This window comes from Leuresthes tenuis, unplaced genomic scaffold (assembly GCF_036924035.1).
Source record: "Leuresthes tenuis unplaced genomic scaffold, fLeuTen1.0.hap1 SCAF_6, whole genome shotgun sequence".
In the NCBI taxonomy this organism is placed as follows: domain Eukaryota; kingdom Metazoa; phylum Chordata; class Actinopteri; order Atheriniformes; family Atherinopsidae; genus Leuresthes; species Leuresthes tenuis.
The window spans coordinates 23,049,279-23,071,095 of NW_027325360.1; the positions used below are offsets into that span (position 1 = coordinate 23,049,279).

A 21,817-nucleotide genomic window follows, 5' to 3' on the forward strand; every position below is an offset into this window, starting at 1 on the left:
TTTCTCACAAGCTGAAAGATTTTTTTTAATAAAATGCTCTAATTTATACACAACCAATTTAAAATTTGTTGTTGGATTTGAAAGCTGTTTTTTTTCCCAACCCTCTGAATGTGTGAATTAATATTATCAGTCAGTGGATGGCCCTTTCTGAACTGGCCTTAGTCAACCAGATTTAGAATCCTCTACCTGATGTGGGAGGGAACAATGTGGGAAGGGGTATCTATTCTGAATGTTATGGAGTAGCCTGTTCAGTGTGAGGGGCTGAACGCATCACGCGCCTTTACTACTCCATCAACACAGAATGACATTGTGGAGCGCACAAGAGTAATTGTCATTCAATGCGACAACTCAAATATATTGTGCAGACGTTTTTATTACACTTGGTTTGAAACGTATTTCATACGCTTTGTCAAATACACTCCAAACCTCCTTCTCCCTTCCCTATGAAAACTTGTGTGGGTGTGAGTGTGCGTGGGACCGAAAAGAGAGTGAGACGAGATCATGTTTGCTCTACCAATGCTTTGTAAACTTTCTTGATGCATTACACATGTGTGCAATTGGAGCAGCATTTAAAATTGTTAATTTATTGTTTAGAATGTCTTTGCATCCCAGCAAGAGCAAATAAAACAAAATGTAGCAATCTGTAACTGAAACCTGAAAGGTGCTTGGGTTACAGAACCTCTTTTACACAGGACTAACAAAACAAGACAATAAAAAAAATAAAAATTTAAAAAGACATTTTGTTTGTTTTCAAAGTGCCATAGCTAGTGAGGAGAGGAAGGATTGGCAGAGTGGGGCGTAGATGCTTTACTGTGTGAGTTTACATGAGAAACCAATCAAAAAATGGGAACTCCAAGGAAAATGTGTATTTGCTTACACTGTCAAAACATTTTTACATTTGATGCTTTGTTTTTTTCCCCATTTTTGTGGGACTCTGCTGAACTCTGAACTAACTCTACTAAAAAAAAAAAATCAAGATAAATGCTGTAGAGTTTTCATCTTAACAATAAAACAAAAGAGTGCACACATTTGCATTGAAGAGAGTCAGAAATGCCCCAAACTGTTGGATCAGACTGGGTTGACGTTCAGAGCTATGCAGGGGCCTTAGTGAATCCTTTGAGTTGTACATACAATGTGAAGGTCTGAAGTGATTTTTGTTAAATTCTATATTTTATCGCTTTTGTAGACATTTTGTTGTGGGAAGAAAAAAATAAAAGAAATTTTATGGGTGCATTTTTGCCTTGCTTTTCTGACTCATGCATATTATCTCTATATGTTTTTCCTTCAAGTGAACAGAGCAATTTCATCCCTGTAAATTGATATATAAAATTATTGTCCAAATAATTCCTTATGAACAAATACAAAAAATAGTTATTTAGAAAAAGCTGTCACATTTTCTTTGTATTTTACATTAGGATTCACAATATACAGTGTAATGACAAAAAGAAAAGTATCAAACATTATCCCACAGCTCTGCCATTATCCTGAAAGTTGTCTATTACAGACCTTCATACAAATTACAATAATCCTCCAAATCTGGTGTCTGTTAACAGACCTCTGATGTTACTCAATTATCTTTGTGTTTTCACTGTAAACAAATCAGGCCTGACAGTGGACACCATGAGAGTATTTTAGAAAAACACCTTTATAAAAAACAGTGCCTTTTTTCCCCTGTTTCCTGGATCAAAGGTTAAACGCTGGCTTCATCTTCATTCCCAGATATCGACTCTCCCTCACTGCTGTTCTCGCAGCTGCCCGAACTGCTCCTTAAATCTGAACAACAGAAACATCAGTTAGCGACGTGTCACTCCAATAACACAGTCATTACCACAAGAAAGAGAATACTGACAGGACCGGGAGGAAGTCCATGCATCCAGCATGAATAATTTGGTTTGATTTGTTGGAGAAATCTTGGAGAGGACACAAGACAAGGAAGAGGAAACACAATGCACCTTTGAAATATCAAAACAACTGTGTCTGAGTGTTTGCGTTTGCTTGTTTGTTTGCTGGGCTTGTTTGTTATTGAGCTCAGTTTCTTTCCGCGCAGTTATCCTCTAGATGCCGGTATAGCGTCTACCAAGAGACATTAATTAATAGCTAATCAAAGCTATGTCTCAGTAGCACATTGCCAGCACAAAGAAATGATTAATATGTAATCAAACGCCGCACAGCTCAACGCACAAAGCCGGGCCCACCCCTATGTCTCCAACACTACTGCTGTTATAGAAATAAACGAAGACTCGCAGCTTAATTAGCTGGCTGTTGGTGTGTGCTGTCTTCATTTGAAGTTGTTGGGGAATTCTCTCAGAGCCAAGTAGGCCTCCTGAGTGACGACACAGAGGTGACATACAAATACTTGCATACGCACATGAACACAGGAGAAATAAGTACATACTGAGAAAAAAAATCCTTTGTAAATGCTAGTCCACATATTACACAGTCAATAAGAGAGCAAATGTACTTTTCATGTATTTAAAAATCCCATTTTTTGTGATTTGTTTGTTTCTACTAAAAAAAAAGGGCTTCTCATACCTTTTAGGCCCAGCTTGCGGCAGGAGAAATTGCAAAAGTGTTTCTGCAGGAAACCATTGATGGCAGCATCACCAAGGTTATCAGGACCAAAAAGCATGTCACCCCTGCTACCACTGCAATAATGACCGACAACATGAGAGCAGCGATGTCCATCGTCAGCACATATCACATAATGTGAAACTCTACAATCAGAGATGAACCAAATCTGAAACTAGATGTTGCTGATGATACATTTGGCAGAAACTGTTATCGTACCTTTGGTCGTCTGCCATGATGACAGTTGGATCAGTTAGCTCCTCTCCCACTCCTGACAACAACAGTAAAAAGGAATGAAAAACATAGAATAAAGACAGAGAGGAAGAAAATACTTCAGATACACACTCAACAGCTCACAAAAGCAAGCGTATGCAGTCATGCCACAAACACGCAGAGTAAAAGTATCTGCCTTGTATATCTAGCACCAGCAGCTCTCTGCGTGAGTACTCATATGTCCAGTGGGAGAATGCTAGCAGCAGGTCCTCCAATGAACAGCAGGGGGTGATCTCTTCTCCTGTGTTGTTATTGTATTTCCTGAAGTCACCGGTCATGTTCTCTTCAATAGTTAGCCACTGGCCATTAGAATGCCAAAGGACCAGTGATACATCTAGAAAGCTGGTGGACAGAAAAGGAAGTCACATGCAAAGGCAAATACATGCAGATAAACATGGGAGAAAAAGCCTTGCACACCTTGGTGAGTGGTGCATATCATCAGGTTTGATGTGGTTAAACACTTCCATCATCTTCTGGGCTGCTCGCTGCTGCTGGATCTCCTTTAAAAATGTCAAAAAGTTTATCACACTGTTGATTGACTGATTTTTATGAAGATGAAGGAAATTTGAGGTGAAATTTTGGTAAATGGCAGTGCTGCTGCATTCATGAAATGTATAGCTGGTTCAGTATTTCCTTGGTAAAATGCTTTTTATAGTATTTTGGAACACTTACCCTTAAGCAAAGCTGCAGTGCAGTGCTACCATGGAAGTACCTTTGCCAGGCACGAACTACCTCAGGCTTAAAGGCTTTGACCACATATACAAGACCAGGCTTGAACGCATCCTGTTCTGACCAGGTACAAAGCATTCTGTATCCCTTTCGGAGACCCCCATCTAGAGAGCCCTCTTCACTGAAGAGTGGCTGCAGCATGGCAGAATGGCCTCGGGAGGACCAGGAAGAGACTAAGGTGGATTCAGGGTCAGTGTCAGAGGGTACTTCATCCAGAGAATAGATGCTCACCTCTTCACCTCCTGCAAATAATGAGGAAACCTCAATGGAGTCCATGGACAGAAATGTTAAGAAATTCTAGAGACATATTTTTTTGTCAATCAAAGAACATTAATAAACAAGACATAATGTAACTCTAAACAACAAGTAAGAAAGTTACCAAAAATGGAAACAGGAGTGAAAGGGATGGTGTGAGCCAGTCTCATCAGATTGTTTCTTTCCATGGCTGATAACACAATAAGATATAACACTATCAAAACTGCATACAGAATGAGGGAAGTCTCAGAAAACCTTAATTTTCTGAATACAGTAAATACCTGAATAATGTGGGTACAAATTGTCACTGGACTGGAGGGTGGAGCTCTTGGCTTTGGCAAACAAGGTAAAGGGATATGATTAAAAACTTTACCACATATCTCAAAATACAAAAAAAAAAATATTTGTATGAACATATATTGTATAGGAAATGTATTCAAGTTTGGAAATACCTTCAGGTGCAACACCACTCTGTAAACTGCATCACAGACATAAAGAAAAAAATTATTTGGATCAAAGTATTTTTAAAGTCGCGGTAAGCATAGAAGCCCAGAACAAAGGAAGACTTACGAAGACCTTCGGCTCATGGATTTTGCCCTGCTGTTCATTGCTGAATGAGTCATGTCCTATAGGTCAATTCAACAATAATCAGAGGAATATCCCCAAAACATGTTGTATTGTCTCAATATTTTTCTTATGTCACAACAGCATATCCTACAATTCAGCAAGAATTTACCTGATGGGAAAACACCCGCTTCTGCAACAAATCTGTGGGATCCAAATCTGTAACAATATAGACATTATTAATTATTAGCAATTATTCAATCTTTAAAACAAATCTAGATACTGTTGGTAATCTATAAACAGTATGTATTTATACTGATGCCTGAAAATAATTAATGTGACAAAGCAACAGTCATTTTATAAAACACTCTTCTTCACCTTATTCTTCTTGTGCCACTTGACACAAGGGGATCACCAAACCTTACACTTCCTGGTTGGACGCTCTTACTAACATGCAAGTACTTAAAATAAATGGCTTGCTGGGTCCTTACTGAGCTGATTGAGGCTGGTTGAAGCTGACCAACATGTAGGTTCTCCTACAAACCTCCGGTGCCTTCTCCCTGAAGCATCAGATAAGTGAGACTTCATGGCTACCTATTTTCCAACAAAAGTAAGAACATGGAAACAGGTCCCGAATATAAAAAAAGTTAGCAAAGACTTGGTTTTATGATCCATGCAATGTTTAGCATCTTACTAAACCAGTCATTTCTGGGGTTATAAATGACATAAATGTCAACAGTATGCTCGTAAAAAGATATCTTGTTTCACATTACTGTAGCTGGAGTGCTCTCTTTTATCTTCACTGTCTTCCTGTTGTGGCTTTTGCCTTTGTCCAGGACCTGAGTGAAGTCAGAGGACTTGGACCACTCTGCATAAACAAAGAAACGCATAATCTGTTATCATAATCTGAGCATTTGGTTGCATGATAACACAAAATCCCAGTACACAAAAGTGGACATAATGTACACAACAGTTGGTAGTGAGCCTTTCTCCTCTTTTCATCAAGCACAAGACAAGAATACCTTGGTTCCTGCTGCACTGTAGAGATGCATCATTGCTAAAGCCCCTCCGACCAGACATTCCTTCAGTGTTCATTGGCTGATTAAGAGACGAAGAGACGGGTGCGACAGAGAAAGTCATATTCTCCATGCTGGAAGAAAGAGACCTGCAGTTTCCATAGGGACGGTCTCTGGGCATGTATGCCCACCTGGGTGATATTGTGGGTCTTTTCCACTGGCTGGAAAGTCTGGACCGAAAACTTGGTTGACTGCTGTCCATGTTGGACAGCTCTTCCTGAATTCTTTCCCCTTCTTGCACTTCCTCTTTGTCGCCTTGCTCCTCCTCTTCTTCTTCTCCCTCCTTCATGGATATCTCTTCCTGACTCGGATACAGATAGGGGTCACATGTCCAGAGTCTATGATGTGGTGATCCCAAGCCTCTGGGAGAGAGGGGAGACCCACAGCGGGATGATTCACATGACTCAGATGGCGTCTGATCCCTCACAAAGTGAGACAGGGAAGTATGTGACACAGATTTTGAGACTCCCAACCACTTCTCACCAGGATGATCAACAGGAGCAGACTGTGAGTCCGATAGAAAACAAATATCTTTTTAAACCAAACATTTTAAATTGCTAAAGTAATCAACTATGATGTAATAATTTCATTCCCCTTCCCCAAATCAGACAAACACACGCACACAAATCAATTTGGCATCATCTGAGCCAATATCATGAAAATGAAAATGAAAATTTCAAAGAGACCATAGCTACCTCCTTTGCAGTTTCCTCTTCCTCTTTGGCATGTTCATGTCTTCCTTTTTTATTTCCTCTGGTTCCTACGTGGCATTCCTGATATGTTACCCTGCTTGCTGCTAGAGCAGAGCCCTTTAGCAAGGAAGGCGGGGTACTTTTACAGGATTTGACCATCAGTCGCCGCATATTAGAAACATCAGAGTCTGTTCCCATACTGCGTGGGAGGGTCCAGCTGTGAGGGTGGACGTGCCGGGATGTTGTGATAAGCCGACACTGAGCCAGACGTGCCTCTTCCTGATGTAGGCTGTCAGAAGCAGACAGCAGAGTGAGGGTGTCCACAGCCTGCGCCGAGAGGTCCTGGAGCTGACCCAGCTGACAGTCTAACTCTGACAGGCTGTCTTGAATAAAGTTGACCTTCTCTGAGACCTCGTTCACTATCCCACCCATCTCTTCCGCTCTAGTGGAACAACAAAAAAGATAAAAATCTTTATCAGACTGAATCATTTTTTTCCTTATTTCAATCATGTTACTTATAAAAATCGCTAGAACAATAGCCTATTAACTCATGCATGTGTCACAGTGGGATTTTTTTTAAGTGATTCACAGCAGACTTAAGAGTTTATTCTGACATTTAGAAAAATACTGTCACATTTAAAACAGAAACCCATACTTTGAACAAAAAGAGACAAAGTGGGACTACAAATATAAATGTTTTGCATCTCCTTATCCTGAATATATAAGTCATTTGAAATCAGTTTTTTTTTTTTAAATCTCCAGATCATCTTAAGTCATTTACACATTCTCTTCACTATCTGTGATTTATCTTTAAGGTCACCTTTGCAGATAGCACAAAATAAGACACGGCCATTTTTATAGCACACTCTATAGTCTTGACTGTCTTGGCTATTAAAAATGTATCTGAGAATATCAATCAAACCTCTCAGCCGTGGCTCTGATCCTTTTCATTTGACTGCTGTGGGGACCTTCACTCTTCTCATGAAAGTAGGCCTCTACACATTTCTCCTCAAACTCGTGCAGCTTTTTTCGATCCTCATGGCCCAGATAGAGCTCTAATAAAGACAGAAGAAGTGGCTTTACTTTCTTTGAAGGCGACTGTAAATAATAACAAAAGCAAAATTAGTTGTCTCCCCCACAATATCTATCCTGCAGTGCTCACTTAGCCCAGAGCCTCTCTCTTCCCGCTCAGCATCTCCTCTAAAGTTCCCATAGATGCCTTTCAAAATGAGACCTATGTGACTGAGGAGGATGAGGGGTGGGGGGAGCCATGGCCTCTCCTGATAGGTCATTATGTAGCGGTAACGGTTGTACTTCCACAACTTGTTGGATGTTGATGCCATGTCAAAGTAGATGTTGCTGTTAGGAAGACAATATTTATTCACATAGTATTCTTTTGCCGCACCAAATAATTGAGATTTGTCAAATCAAACATGCTTACTTAAAAAAGGCAATGAGAATGTTGACCATGATGATATACTGGAAGAACATATAGACGGCCTGGAGGAATGGTGTAAGGAAGAACGCAGGCGGACATTGATTTTTGTCACATGCTGTTGGTACACAAACACACAGATGTTAAACCTTCATTAACTATAAAACACTGGTTCACTTATGAGTTAATGGCTCAGTTATGTTTATTATCCACACGTCACAAATGCAGTAATGTCCGAATGTAGAATACTTTCATTATAGCAGCACCATGCAAATGATTTAAGCATTGCAGGTGTGTTTAGACTCTTATTCCTCACACAAGACCATCGGAGAGATGAGTTCTGTGTTCATTCAGTATCGTGACCATGACCACAAACAAGCAGCAAAAGTAAAAAATTGTCTCAACAGCGAAAAGGAGAACACAGATAGCTCCAGTATGTGCTCTAGCTCTGATCTCACTAGCTGGTCATTGATAGCAGCAAATAACCATTCCTGCTAAATACCTTGAAAAACTTGAATTAGTGCTATTTCTAAGGCAGAGAATGATGTGTTGTTTATTGCATTCGTGTGGAGTTGATAAAGTGAGATATGACAGTTTTGAAAACATTCTCGCCTTATTTTTTGTGCCTACTCATGCAAAGAATTGTCAATCCTTCTAGATTTTGACAAAGACTATGATATGGCACAAAAACAGTCAGAGCAGGAAAACGTTTTCTCCGTTGGCACCAGAACCTCTGCTTGAAAATCTCTTTCCTTTCTCATTTTATTTTGCATGCATGCAGCCTCAACGGTTGCATTAATTTAAGTGATCAGAGCCTCAAGATGCAAATGATATCCATCCCATCCATATCTATACTGCAGAAAGTAACACACACAGTAAAAAAGGTGAGTTGAATGGACAATACATCAGAAACAATACATGCAGAAAGATTCTGCATGCCCTTAACTCACATGGTTAAGGGTAATTTGTCATTAAGATCTGCTACCTAAAAAATTGAAGCAATACCAAAACACATCATGAGATTCTATTGCTAAACTTTGCAGTGAAATTATATTTCTTTCACTGAACACTAGTTAATAAGTATCCAGAATTTTCTTTCAAGGCACTTACAATCTATCTGATCTGCATAGACTTCTCCAAAGATCATCCAGTAGGGCTTGAAGACTATGTCACGGGCTAGGCTCCACGATGGCTCCTCATCTGGAGACAGGATGGCCTTCCTGGACACCCCATAGCTCAGCAGCACTATTGCCATCATCACCACAATAAAGAACATATTTCTGGTCTGGGAACACACAAAGAGAGGAGAGGGGAGTCACTAAAACACACACTTCTCAACTATCAATGTGTAAGTGAGCACAGTTTTTACCTACCATCTTAGTGATCATGGTGAGGTAAGGGCCTGCATGCTGATTGACAGCCAACAGATCCATCACCCTGACAAACCAGAAGATGATGTCCAGACAATATGTAATGCGTCCCGCAGTCTGGTAGGGATTAGCTTGCCAACGCATTGCAAGTCCAACCAGAAAAAGGAGGATAGCAACAAAATCTGAAATGTTCCAATACTCTGAGAACCATATCTTCAGCTTCTGGTTCAGGCTCCTCGGCTCAGACATTAGGACCTGAAGAAGAGGTGGATTTTGATACTTTTGTACTGTAGTATTAAAATGTACTGTACCATCAAATACAATGTTATATATTTACTTGTTATCTAGAGTGCAGACTTTTATCATCTTCAAAATCATACTTATTTAGTATTGTCATCTCCAGAAAATGGGACTCCAACATATACTCAGCTTCACAAAAATAGTAAAACATTACACAAAGGATGAGGAATCAAAATAAATGAACGTGCCCCTCTGTTAAATCACGCACCTCTCTGGTTTTCTCCACTGCAGTGGACACAATGTAGGCAATGACCAGCCACTCCTGAACACTGGGTTGATCCTCCATTTTGACCAGGACCACATAGGAGAACAACATCAGAAAAGCCAAGTAGGACATCTAAAATCGAGACAGGGACAAAGATGCTGTGACAAAACAAGCACTATCTCGTTAATAAGTTTAAAGATATTACAGATATTTTTCACTAACTTAACATGAAACATGCCACGCACTGTGTGAAACCAGAACTTGACAACAGGAGCTGTGTAGAAATCATAGAGTCTTGTGACCCAGGACAGACACTGGACAGTTACACTGGACACAGTTTCTGACACAGGACCAAGATATTTGTCATGGAAGGAGAGGCCTCGCTCTGCATCCTGATTATCCCATAAGACAAGGGAAGAGAACGTAAGCCAAGGCATGAAAGGTGTGATACTAACATTGTAGAGTGTTTTATTCAGCTTTGAAAATAGTGCTGGATAAGCGCACCACTGGCACTTTACCATGTGATCAGATCCCTCTGTGGTTGGTGGTGACTTGACAGAGTCAAGACCAAACAGCATTGCTTCATGGGTCTGAGGTACATGGCACATTTCAGCTTTGCTTTTAAACTCCAGCAGCAAGATGGCAGGGGGTAGGAGAAGACTTAAAATGATCTTTGGCACAGAAATAGCGTGTAAGTTTCCAGAACTATTAACAAACATCAGGAAATTATACCTTATTATATAGGCTTTATTAAGCAAAGTTTTTTAATCATAATGAATTATTTTAATTAATTATAACAAACAAAGTACACACATTAGCTTTATAGTCAAATTAAAAAAATACATTAAAAAACTAGTATAAAACAATAACTGTACTCAGAGGCAACATTACAGGTAAAAAGCTTATATTATTTTTGTCTTGTATATTTCTCATCTTCAGCAATTTTTACCTTCAAAGAGGAGCTTTTTCTCATGTTGAGAGGACCAGTCCAGAGATCTGTGAGGAGGGTCTGTGTGCAGGAGTGTGAGACAAATGGTCTATGGCATGAGGAGACAGCCATCTGCAGACAGGAGAAGTGGCTCCATGCTTCCATCTCAGAGGTTAACAGTTTCATGGCCATTTGCTCACTCTGCCGAAATGCACAATCCAACACATCCACTGCCAGCTGACCAAATTCACTGACACACAGAGAAAGAACAGAGATGCTCTCACATTCATAGAAACAATAACATGTAGCCCATAATAGTGGAGAAAAAATACAATCAAAAAACTCAGCAGTAAAAGTACAAAAAATCTAAACACAGGACTAAATCTAATATGAATGGACTAGCCTGGAATTCAAAGATGGTTTGTATCCATAGACCATTTGACACACAGTAACATAAAGTCCTGTGAAACTGTTGGCTTTTTTGACATCTGGACAAGGAAACATTTAATCTTATTTGATACAGTGTCTACATAGAAAGGTGGTATATTTTCTTTAAAAAAAACCACAAGACTGATGCAGCCATAGGACGGAGAAGAGACCCAAAACATTAACACCCTTTACCACCACACTTCACAGATGGGACAAGATTTTTTGCAGAAAATAAGAAAATATGTTCTTCACAACTGTTACAGTAGCAAAAACAGCAATTTTTATTTCGTCTGTCCACAGCTAATTAATTAAAAGAAAGACCTGGTCTCCACCTACAGGTTGTCAGTCAAATTGCAGTTGTTCTCTTTTCCTTTTAACAAGAAAGGCTTTTTCATGGCATTCCTTGCATGCAGGTCAAATTTGTCCGATCTCTTAGTGTAGACTCGTGTACTTTGACACCAATAGCTGCAGGAGTTAGCTGCAGGAAATTTAGATCTTTTTTTTTTTTTAATCAAACAATCAGCTAGAGCTGCCAAAGTTGGATAATTTGGGAAAGATTTGTCTTTATATGAAATTATTTATTTCAAATAAAAGCATAACCACCACGGTGGTAGTAGAAAAAAAAAAGACTTATCAAGACAAGAGGTTTAAAGAAGACAGGTTTCACATGTCACTCCACTGGGATCCTCAAACCACTGGGAGCTGACTTGGAAAAGACATTTTCTATTCCATGAATTTAAAGATGTGATAAATGTAGTGGTGTGCATAGATTTTCCATCTGATTTTTCTAATTTAACTAAAGTATGAAAATAATTACATTTAAATTTTGTTCCACCCAAATTTGTCAATTTTATCAATAGGCTCTATGTCAAAGAGGATCTGGTGTTAATAAGTTCAAAATGTGAATCATTTCTGTGGGATCAACTAATTTGTTTCACATGACCATATTTACTCACAGTGAATATTCCTTGAATCGCTCTGCAATGTTATCGTACATGCTGCTCTCCCGTGCCTCAAAGGCCATGGAGCGGTAAAGTTTACAGGCCACAATAGCCCGTGCCAATGCTTCTTCTCCGTGTTGCCACAGGAACAGTGCCATCTGCTGCCGCTGTTGAAGGACGGCCCATACAAACAGGTCATTGAAGTTGAAAGAAACCAGAAGTGAACCACCACCAATGTCTGGACTCCCGACCACCTTCCCCTGACTGTTTCCAGGTGACACATCTTGCTCCTAAATGGGCAGGTTAGATGTATGAACAAAAGAAAAAGGAAAAGAAATCATTGAGAGAGACTCCAACCAATAGGTTACCTGAAAAGAGATTAAATAATAATATATTCTACCACAGTATATACTGTTAAAATAAAATGTTTGCACAGAGCTGTTTTAAAGGCGCTTTTCAGATCGAAATAGATGAGCTATAAAGGGGGAGGAGAATTTTACCAAAAATTTTACCTTTAAAAGTATATGACGCGTACTGAATAAAAATCCTTTCATCTACCTTGTGTCTGTAGGGCTGAGCGGTTCTAAAGAAATGCAGGTCCTGGAGACTGCTGTTCCTATTTGAGTTTGGTTTCATTCCTCGCTTTTCTTTTGACAAGGAGCCAGAAGTGTCCCGTCTACCCTCCTACAAACAACAAGGAGACTGCATTATTTGTGAGAAAGCTCAATAATAATAACTCAACTCAAACCATTTTTACACAACGCATCAAAAAACATTGCCAAAAACAGAGTTCTAACTCTTAATGCTCACTTTGCCCTGCATGCAGTTGTATGCAGCTCGAAAGTTTTTCCGAGTGTAGGTGCTGCGGTACGCTCCTCCATTGAGGTATTCTATCACCAGGCCCATGTCAATAAGCGAAAGACGGTGACCTATGGGAAGAGAAGTCTACCCACAAACACACACACACACACAAAAAAAGCACATTCATTGTGACACAAAAGTAGATATGGCGGATTTTTTTAAACAAAAAAAAAAAGTCTATAAATTGATATAACTCAATATACTGTACTGTGAGAAATACAATTATGCATAAATGTAACAAAATGTATACTTAAAATTGTCCATATATAGTATCCATACTTTCATTACTCACCTGTTTAACATCTTCAACAAGGTGGTGCAAGAAGCGCTGAGTCTGCCCCTGTGGCTGGGGAAAGATATTTCTATTATTCAGAAAGAACAGAAGAGTAAGCAAATAAAACTAACTATGGAATCAGAGCGAGAAAGAAAAAAAAATTCCTTTCTAACACAGCTGCACAATGTACAGATGGAACATATCAGACATATACGGATGGTAACATGTCTCTTAAAGGGACTTTTTATTTAAGAGATATTAATAATTTACAGGCTATAAAACCCTAAAGATAAAGATGAAGTGGAGAATGCCAAGTGTGTGTTTTTGACAAAGAGCTCTGCGATTTCAGTGCAACATCCACAAACAGCAACTGGGAAAATACTCTGGATGCAATTGACCATGAAACACATTGAGTCTTGATGCAAATCTTTACAGTGCATCACTGTGATTTCAAGGGACATCACTGGGTTTGGATAAGAAAGAGTGAGCAAAAGAAGAACAAAAGAGGGAACAAGGAAACAGCATAGCAATACAAATAATAGTACTGCTGTTTATATATATATATATATATATATATATATATATATAAAAAACACAGTGGTATAAGTGACTCTTTTAAAAATGCTGTAAAACATTTGTAAGTAATCTGTAATCTGTAAGACTAGACTGTCAAAGCAGGCATGCCATAAACATTATAGAGTACATGGATAAGTATATAGATAAATATTTTATAATCACTGTATTGTAGAGCTCCTCCAGGCGATCCATGGTGAGGAAGCGGCTCATTGTCATGCCGTTGTCAATCAGCAGTTTGACAAAACTGACACGATCCATAACCAGAGCATCCAACATGGCTTGCTCCAAGGCACCCACCTACACAAAGTAGTAGTATGATAGTATGTAATCAGAGTACAGCTTGAGGCTGCAATTCTCTTTGCTAGTCTCACCTGCCAGTGCTGTCCATAAACCAGGATGTTTTTCTGTGCAATGTCAGCCCGGTCCCAAGCCAGAGCCATACTTAACTGCACTGCTGGACTGGCCTTAGTGCCTGTTTTCATTCATCACAAAAAACATACAAAACAACTTATATTTCTGCATTCAAAGATTGATCTGCCTTATGTCTGGCTGACATTTTGACTTATTTTAGTAGGGAAAGCCTCATTATAACATGAATGAACATTTATACCAAGCCTTGAGTTAGTCTCATAGAACAGCTGCAAGTGTAAAAGATTTGTCATTGTTAAGTGTGTCAAACTGTCTGTAGAGAGGCACAATCAAAACCAAGAGCAGAAAGCAGGTACCCTTGAGAGTAGTAGTCAAAATAGCCGTATCTGTGGCCATCTGGTCTTCTGACTCTGAGTCAAAGATGGTTATCTGTTGTTCAAAGACATGTTGATTGAGTAGTCCGTGTCTTCCATCACAACACACACAATCACAGGTGCAGCTTTACTCACAGAATCTCTGTGATCCATACACTGCTGGAGGAGATTGTAAAGACAAGCAGCTTCGGTCCTCTCAACTTCAAACACATTCGCTATCCTGACAAGGAAGTCCTCTATGATGTCAGGGTCCAACTGCCTAAACAAGGAGTGTGAATTCAAAGTCACAATTTACAACTTCTAAATCTGCAGCCCAGTGTTGATTGTTCATCTGTCTCTATTTGTGTGTCAACATTTTTAAGTTCAAGGGCCTCCACATCCTGTTTTTGGAAAGGAATCCCATTTGTAGAAGTGGTTTTATAAATCTATCAAATCAAATTTTAACAAATGAATAGTAGGCGCCTCCCAACATACAAACTGCAACCAAAGATAGTGGAAAATGTTAAAAACAAAAACAATGTGGTAACATAACTCCTCCTGGTCTAGCACAGATCAGACAGGTCAACATTTCCTTTCCATATTCTATCTTTCTCCCAAAAATGTATCACATTTCTGTGGATGAGGAAACAAAACTTCCATTTTCCTTTAAGTTGTATTTGTGAAATCTCTGCTGTTTCAAGGTATGAAAAACACTATGAAGCTAAAAAATGCATTGTTGTTGGTTTGATTCCAAATATCCAGTTGAATCTTTAAGACTTTCTATTTAGGATTACCTACCAACATACCTATTGTTAGCAGTCTGTTTGTGTAAGAAGGCAAGCAGGTCCGCAGCTCTGCCTGAGCCCTCAAACACAAACACCGGCACAGGGGGCACATTGCTAACATAGTCCAACACAGTAGACACAATGGCTGGACCTCCCTCCACCACCACACACACCACCGGCACTCCTTGGTTCAGTCCTGCAATTAAGGATAGAGAAAGTGACAAAAGATCCACCAAACCTGTGTGCTCTCTGTGTGTCTTGTCAAAATGCACACACTCTAACTCACGAGGATGTATCTTCTGTAGTTGGATGTGTTTCTCCAGTTTCCTCCTGAGGCCTTGCTGACAGCCATGTTTTCCCAGCGTCCCATCGTCCACCAACAGAAAGTGGGAGTGGAAACCATTAAGACGAGCTCTCTTGCTCAAGGGGTTCCCTAGTGGCTGGTAGGGTCTGAACACCTGAACCATTGTTAAGGCAATGTCACACCAAGAGCCAACCATCACAGTGAAATAAAGCACCAGGATAAAGTATGTTAGAGACATGTTCATGGTGGTACACTGATTAGAAACAGCGCAGGTTCATTCAGTTAGAAATGCAATTTTATTACTGACATCTCGGCCAATGAGGTCCGTGTTGTTGTCAATCACTCCCCACGGTGTGACGCCAACTGTGTTTCTCTTCCTCAGGTCGTGGCCTCCAAATATTTTCACGGCCTCACCGACATACTTAGACACACCTAGAAAGTAGATGAGTCATGCTACTCTTGTGTTCGCACAGCCCAAAAAACTAACACGAGGTACTTTTACAATAGCATGCAACTAAAGTGAAAACTATACAGGCACACCAAATCATGGTATTTTTCGGGCATTTCTCCATTGTGTAATATTAGTACATGTCAAGCAATACCATAAAATTGAGTTTGGTTTACACAAAAAAGTTACACAAAATAGCCTAAAACCCTTTCCTATACTAACCTGTATCAATCCCATCAGTAAGTATCCATGCTCCTGTGCTGAGGGCAGCAGTGATCAGCCCCTTGCTGAAGGCCTGCTTAACTTTTGGTGGCAGGATAAAGTTCTCTGAGCCTCCCTGGACGGTCAACAGAAGCTTCGGTCTCTCCATCTGCCATTCCCTCAGCATCAGCTGGAGTAGTGCTTCTGGCTTGGAGTCCACAGCCACACGAACGTACTGGAAAATCATGGCACTTTTTGGGACTGCTCTTTGTGCTTAACTCAAACGCAGCTCATCTGATTGTTTTGTCACCATTGTAGATAGCATCTTTGCTTTCATACAACTTGATAAAGTCTGCTTATACCATAGCAAATCAAAGTTCAAACAACCACCAAAATCTACACAACCATTTCACTCAATCTAGGGCAATCATTTGTGAAGGAAAATTGAATTATAGGTACAGAATTGTTCAATGTAAACTGAACAAACAGGTCTATTAACACTCTTACAGTTAGATTTACAGACCTTGGCCCGACAGACACGTGTGGCAGTATCTTGAAAATCTACTATCCCATAAGCGTTGGTGGGACTGGCCCTGGTATAAACCTCCATGGACCAGCTCTCTTCTGCATCCTGACCAGGACCAGGATAGAGGGATAGAGGGGGAACAAACTCTCGCCAAGAGTGTTCCCCCATCAGGTGGCCACAACAACATCTAACCAACACAAAGAATTTCATTTATCAAAAAATCTGGTGGAGGGCGTGACAGAGGTCTTGTGTGAGAAGCGTCACTCACTCATATTTTACATTCCGAGTTAGGTCGTCAAACATGTTGGTAAAAGATTTATATTGAACAAGCATCAAGGATGTGCAGAGAAATACTAAATATAAACCAAAAAAACACAAACAAAAGACTTGCTGAGATTTTTTTCATTATCACCTAGGAAAGTCCCAAACCAAAACATCTGAATGTTTTGTTTTAATGATTTAATTAATAATAATTTCATACCAAAGATTTGGTGTTTTTTTTACTCTGTTTTGTCAAAGCTGCTGTCAGAAACATTGCGGTCTTATCAACACAGGCATTTATTGCAACATAAATCTATGACTATTTATTTATTCTGAACAGACCTCAGAATAAAGGATGTTTTTTAAAACATGGTCTGGCCTTCAGTTAAGTCACAATTACCGAGCAGACTTTGTCAGGATTGAGACCCATCAAACCTTAATTCAGACATCTGAATCCAAGTTGTTGAAGAATTTTTTCATGTCGCTCACTGTATTTAATAAAGGCATATAAGTGTAAAATGTTGTGTCTTATGATTGTGTTGTCAAGGTAATCAATGCAGGAATCTTGCTAAATCTAAAGGATTTATAAACTTTACTAAATTCAACAATGAGAGCATAACACAAAAATGTAGCAGGTTTTAGGTGAAGAACAAGATTAACAAAATAGAACAAAGATTAAGGAAGGATTGTTTGCATATAATTTACAGGGGCATGACAGGCACCCAGACAATAGAGGCACTCAATTGGACTAATTAAGCTAGGTTGCTACAGTCCTCCTCTTTTCCTGTCTCCCACCCTTCCTCCTCACCTCCCTTTGTCCTTGAGTTTACATATCAGTGTTTCATTTTGTCATGTTCCAGCTGAAACAATTCACATTTGTTCTCGTTATTTCCTCTCCATTTGTTACCCCAAAACTGCTCGTTATTTGTAAATGTATTTTTTTTATATACATGTGCACGTATGAGACAAAACTGAGACATCAGAGAAGTGGAAAGAAAGCAAACCCCGGAAGCTTTAAGCGACAAAGAAGTGGGTGGGATACATACCAAAAATATTCCCACAATAATAACAAAGAGAACTTAACTGGATTGTGGGTCGTAGGTTAGCATTTATCGGTTCTGACAACGCTATAAATACACACATAAAAACACACTTTGTTCATCATACCTGATCAAGTTTTGGCATACTTGACATACTGGATTGCATCTGTAAGAGACAGGAAATAACAAATTACCAAAGAATCCACATGGTTGCTGTTCCTGGAAAAAAGGGATGACTGCCAAATAACTCTGTTCTCAGAACACATGTTACTCTCAGCCATTGCTGGTAAGCCTCTACTAGATACCAATAAAACAAACCAGCCTCCCAAGAATCATAAAAACTTGGACTCCAACATCAATGTGATCAGATTCCAGTTTACCTGTGTAGGTCCCAAGAGGAAGGGATAAACTTCACACACTCTCTCTTGAGGAAGGTTTCCTCAATCCATGACTTTCGTGGCTGGAATAAGAAGAGCTAATATTTACTTGAAATAAGTAGATCCTGGTGAAGGCAAGCACTATGTTCTCATCTTTACTGTCAAATTCATCCTCAAGCTAAACAAACACGTTATTTGGAGAAAAAGGATTTAGTAACCTTCTCAGTGAAGCTCATTGTAGTGCCAACAGAGGTTTACATGCTGGTAGCTAGCTGTTGGTCCCTCTCCATCACAGAAACCCAGCTCCACTCTTACAAACTAAAACACTGACGGGATGTGAGCTGCAACACTCAACCCCTCCTTCAACCTCTGGGCAATCCTTTCCTCATACCTCCCTATTTTTTTTAAGGTCTTTGCATAGTTTCTCAGGCAGATTTAACAATAGCGTCACTAAGGAAAGCACTGTCGGAAACATACAAACATCCCTTTCCTGAGATTTGTCAACACGGTTGAAGAGCTGGTGCACTCCCACCCAGACTCAAACTGAGTAAATACTAAACAGAGCTGATGTTGTTCACAGTGTTTTGAGTATGAGCAGATGTCCTGTTCTGAGTTTGGCTGACTATGAAAAACTGAATGTTTATATCAATTCATAATTCAAACTCTGCAAAAAGCTAAGGATATTTAGACAAAATACAACATTTCTATACATCTTGTATAAGTTTCTGTAAACTTTCCAAACTAAGTCTGCAGCAATACCATTGTTGTTAACTTACAGCCAATCATATATGTATTTTCACATATTCTTTGTACGGCCAAAAATAGAATAGAAATTTAGAGATGGGACTTCTACGCCTTCAAAACATGATTTATTTCAAACTAGTGGAAAGAAAACAAACAAAAAAAAACATACATACATGTGAATAATTACACGTGTGTGTGTGTACACAGCATACTATACATTTTGTAGTATGAAAAAAATGTGTCCAAATGAATGTAATAAAATTGGGGGAGTATCAAGGAAGTGTCTGTTAAATCAGATTTTAACCGCTCAGCAATGGCTTCCAGTGAGTGGTGTGAAGAATAAAAATTTACAGTTCATATTTTCAAAATATAAACTGTAGGTTTTTTCTCAGACAGACAGAAATATCCATTTCCGAGGCAAGACAAACACCATCCTTTCAAACTTTATTCAAATGTACATTCAGTTAAAACAATTTCAAACAGTCAACAAAACAACGGCAAATTTGACAGGTTCATTGTATGAGCAGATTTCTCTTCAGGAAATGCATGTTAATAGGGTATAATCAAGCTGATAACCTGCCTGCACAATTAAACACAATTCAGAAAACTTGTAATACAACTATTTGCAGTTTTAACTCATTTTGAGGAGATTTCATTGTGACGCTAAAATTGTATTCACCTCAAAACTTTCTTACCTTTCGGCTTCTTCATGTGGCTCCAAAATTAGTTCTGGTAGCATATATTTAACACTATTTTCAAGTTAAACTTAAAGCCAACAGATTTTAGTAAACTGGTTTGTTAGACAAGTTAAATGGCACCTGTTTCAGCTGAGGATAGTTAGCATTAATTTTAGCTACTTGCTAACAACAGCTAATAAGTAAATAAGCAGCATCAAGTTTTCAAATGATCTGAAACAGCTATAGGTAAACAGGTGTTGGAAAAAATCTTTCAGCTCACTCACAGTATTACTTTCGTCTGCATAACTTACCATGGTTGTGCCCTTCAGTTAAAACGTGTAAAAAGTCTGACATAGACCTTCATGGCAGTCCCACCACTTAATTATTCTGACAAGGACTCACTGGCCTTTTATCAGCCGTGGGTCCAAAGGGCACGGAGCCTTTCCAAGAAGACTGGAGGAGCCCATGACCTCCTCCTTCAGATGCAATCACGACTGTTTCATGTCTGAAGCAAACAAAAAGGTGCGGAGGTGCTGGTAAGATCATTCTTCACTTGATTTAGGGAGTGTGATAAGTATTGAAAATGGTTTTAATGCCTCTAAAAACTACAGAACAAGAAGTCTGTAGCACGAAAAGTACCCTTAGAGCATTTGAGGTGTCCCAAACCGAGCACTGACAACTGATCTGTCACTAACTCTGGGACAAGTTTCACCAAATTGGCCATGAAAAGTAGTGACTGCTATGTGATGATGAATCACAAAGAGGCATTTATGTTTGAAAGCCACCATTCAGCTAAAAGGTTACAAGACAAGGATTTAGCATAAAACAGAAGGCAGCTGCTCAACACCAGTCTGTCTGACATACTGTTCACACAAGCTGTTGAATGACTATGGATAGGAATGGCTTCATATGTTATACGTTTAGTAAACTACGTTTACTTCTATAAAATGACACCAGAATACTGTTGCTTTATTTAACTGACTGCCAACATACACTTTCCCAAGGCACCCTCATAACCCGCTTTGGGACATTCAGTTGATCCACCACAAATGGGTGCATTTAAAGGAACCTTAACGGCTATCTGCTTAGGACCATCACAACGTTCTTATGTTTACTTGAAGGGAAACTTGGACCTGTTATCTTCAGGTCTCCATGGCATCTGAAGACGAGCCACTGGCTTTTGACTTCTCTTTTGTTTGGGAATAGTCACGGTCATCCCCTAGCAGTGAAAGGTCAAGTTCAGGTAGGGGGACCCTCCAATACTGAAAGGAGTTATAAGTGCCGTCTTCAGAGTGTGAGTCTTCCTGTGTCTGAAAAGAAGGAGCAATACAGAAAAGTGAGCGTCCAAAACAACAGCTAGAATGAAATAAGAACTGAATAAAAAAATATATGAATAACAATAACAAGCAAAAGATAAGAGACTCTTTTCCCTCAAGCACCGACACAAGTTGCAGGTTTATTAGATGAAGAAACAGGAAATCGTGACATCTCGTGGGCATTTGGTCTCATTACATCACAAATTACTTTCCATGTACAGTAATAAGAACGGCCCCATTATCTTCAGATACAGAAAATCGCACAAGCATACCATGTTGTCAACAACTTACTTTATTATTAACTGTAGGGATAACCGTCTCTGAACCAAGGCTGCCCTCCCGAGGTCGTTTCTTGCTTGTGACTGTAAGGGAGCTGCGACGGTCCAGGAAACTTCCAGAAACCGGCACCGTCAAAACATTTGCTGCTTGCTCCCTGGGCTCACAGAGAGCTCTCCTAAGACGGGAATCTGCGTGCTCTGGTTTCTCTTGGTCTTCGAAATAGTAGGGCCTCTTCCTACAGCGACTTCCCAGCAACTCTAGCAGGGACGGTGGACTCACACCCCCGGTTTCGGCCATGCTCTTCGGCTGCATGTTACCACTGCAAAGTGAACGGCAGTATCTTTTAGGGGGAGAGCCGTGAAGCAGAGTGTCTTCGGCGCGTCTCTTGGCCATCAATTTTAGATCTATCAAAGCAGCAGCAACAAAAACATGTATCACTGACTGGCTTTCCCCACGTAGATGTTGAACACAGATACGTTCAGCGTTGTCGCAAAAATATTAAACACCGGAAGCGAGATCATAGCAAGGCAGCAAGGAGAACCAATCAGAGGAGATAACACATGTATTGGACACGCCTACAGCCTCTCCTCTTCCTGTGGCGGGCACATTCACACGACCCCATGCTTTCCCCCTGCGTTTTAAATGATTACATTTGTTTCCT

General features: G+C 39.7%; 2 protein-coding genes across 2 annotated transcripts; both read right to left on the reverse strand.

The window, feature by feature from the left end:
• Positions 1 to 357: 357 nt before the first annotated feature.
• trpm6 (transient receptor potential cation channel, subfamily M, member 6) lies at positions 358 to 18,654 on the reverse strand. Its single transcript, XM_072388275.1, has 40 exons — positions 18,359 to 18,654; positions 18,144 to 18,223; positions 17,891 to 17,929; positions 16,460 to 16,649; positions 15,958 to 16,171; positions 15,595 to 15,719; positions 15,270 to 15,441; positions 15,005 to 15,179; positions 14,355 to 14,478; positions 14,202 to 14,274; positions 13,848 to 13,948; positions 13,639 to 13,773; positions 12,919 to 12,972; positions 12,576 to 12,710; positions 12,324 to 12,449; positions 11,781 to 12,055; positions 10,417 to 10,645; positions 9,985 to 10,138; positions 9,713 to 9,867; positions 9,471 to 9,599; positions 8,966 to 9,217; positions 8,703 to 8,877; positions 7,599 to 7,710; positions 7,320 to 7,516; positions 7,080 to 7,212; positions 6,161 to 6,599; positions 5,412 to 5,970; positions 5,163 to 5,257; positions 4,881 to 4,983; positions 4,562 to 4,608; positions 4,396 to 4,451; positions 4,278 to 4,303; positions 4,107 to 4,157; positions 3,950 to 4,015; positions 3,514 to 3,812; positions 3,259 to 3,341; positions 2,978 to 3,183; positions 2,788 to 2,839; positions 2,533 to 2,645; positions 358 to 1,773 (listed from the first exon to the last, which is right to left on the reverse strand). The coding sequence occupies exons 1-40, from the start codon at positions 18,374 to 18,376 to the stop codon at positions 1,691 to 1,693; spliced, it is 5,850 nt and encodes a 1,949-aa protein (XP_072244376.1). The 5' UTR covers positions 18,377 to 18,654; the 3' UTR covers positions 358 to 1,690.
• Positions 18,655 to 19,289: 635 nt separating this feature from the next.
• Positions 19,290 to 21,781, reverse strand: LOC140310117 (uncharacterized). Its single transcript, XM_072388281.1, has 2 exons — positions 21,169 to 21,781; positions 19,290 to 20,871 (listed from the first exon to the last, which is right to left on the reverse strand). The coding sequence occupies exons 1-2, from the start codon at positions 21,547 to 21,549 to the stop codon at positions 20,704 to 20,706; spliced, it is 549 nt and encodes a 182-aa protein (XP_072244382.1). The 5' UTR covers positions 21,550 to 21,781; the 3' UTR covers positions 19,290 to 20,703.
• Between the last annotated feature and the right edge of the window lie 36 nt (positions 21,782 to 21,817).

Bases quoted from the DNA above. Each gene is read 5' to 3' on its own strand.
- trpm6 (XM_072388275.1), bottom strand. The intron at 12,711-12,918 runs GTGAGTAATGAA...GTTTGTGGGTAG, and splicing joins TTGTTGAAGATGTTAAACAG to ACTTCTCTTCCCATAGGTCA. The intron at 4,304-4,395 runs GTAAGTCTTCCT...TCTGTGATGCAG, and splicing joins TCCATGAGCCGAAGGTCTTC to TTTACAGAGTGGTGTTGCAC.
- LOC140310117 (XM_072388281.1), bottom strand. From the start codon at position 21,549: ATGGCCAAGAGACGCGCCGAAGACACTCTGCTTCACGGCTCTCCCCCT. The intron at 20,872-21,168 runs GTAAGTTGTTGA...CCTTCTTTTCAG, and splicing joins TCCCTACAGTTAATAATAAA to ACACAGGAAGACTCACACTC.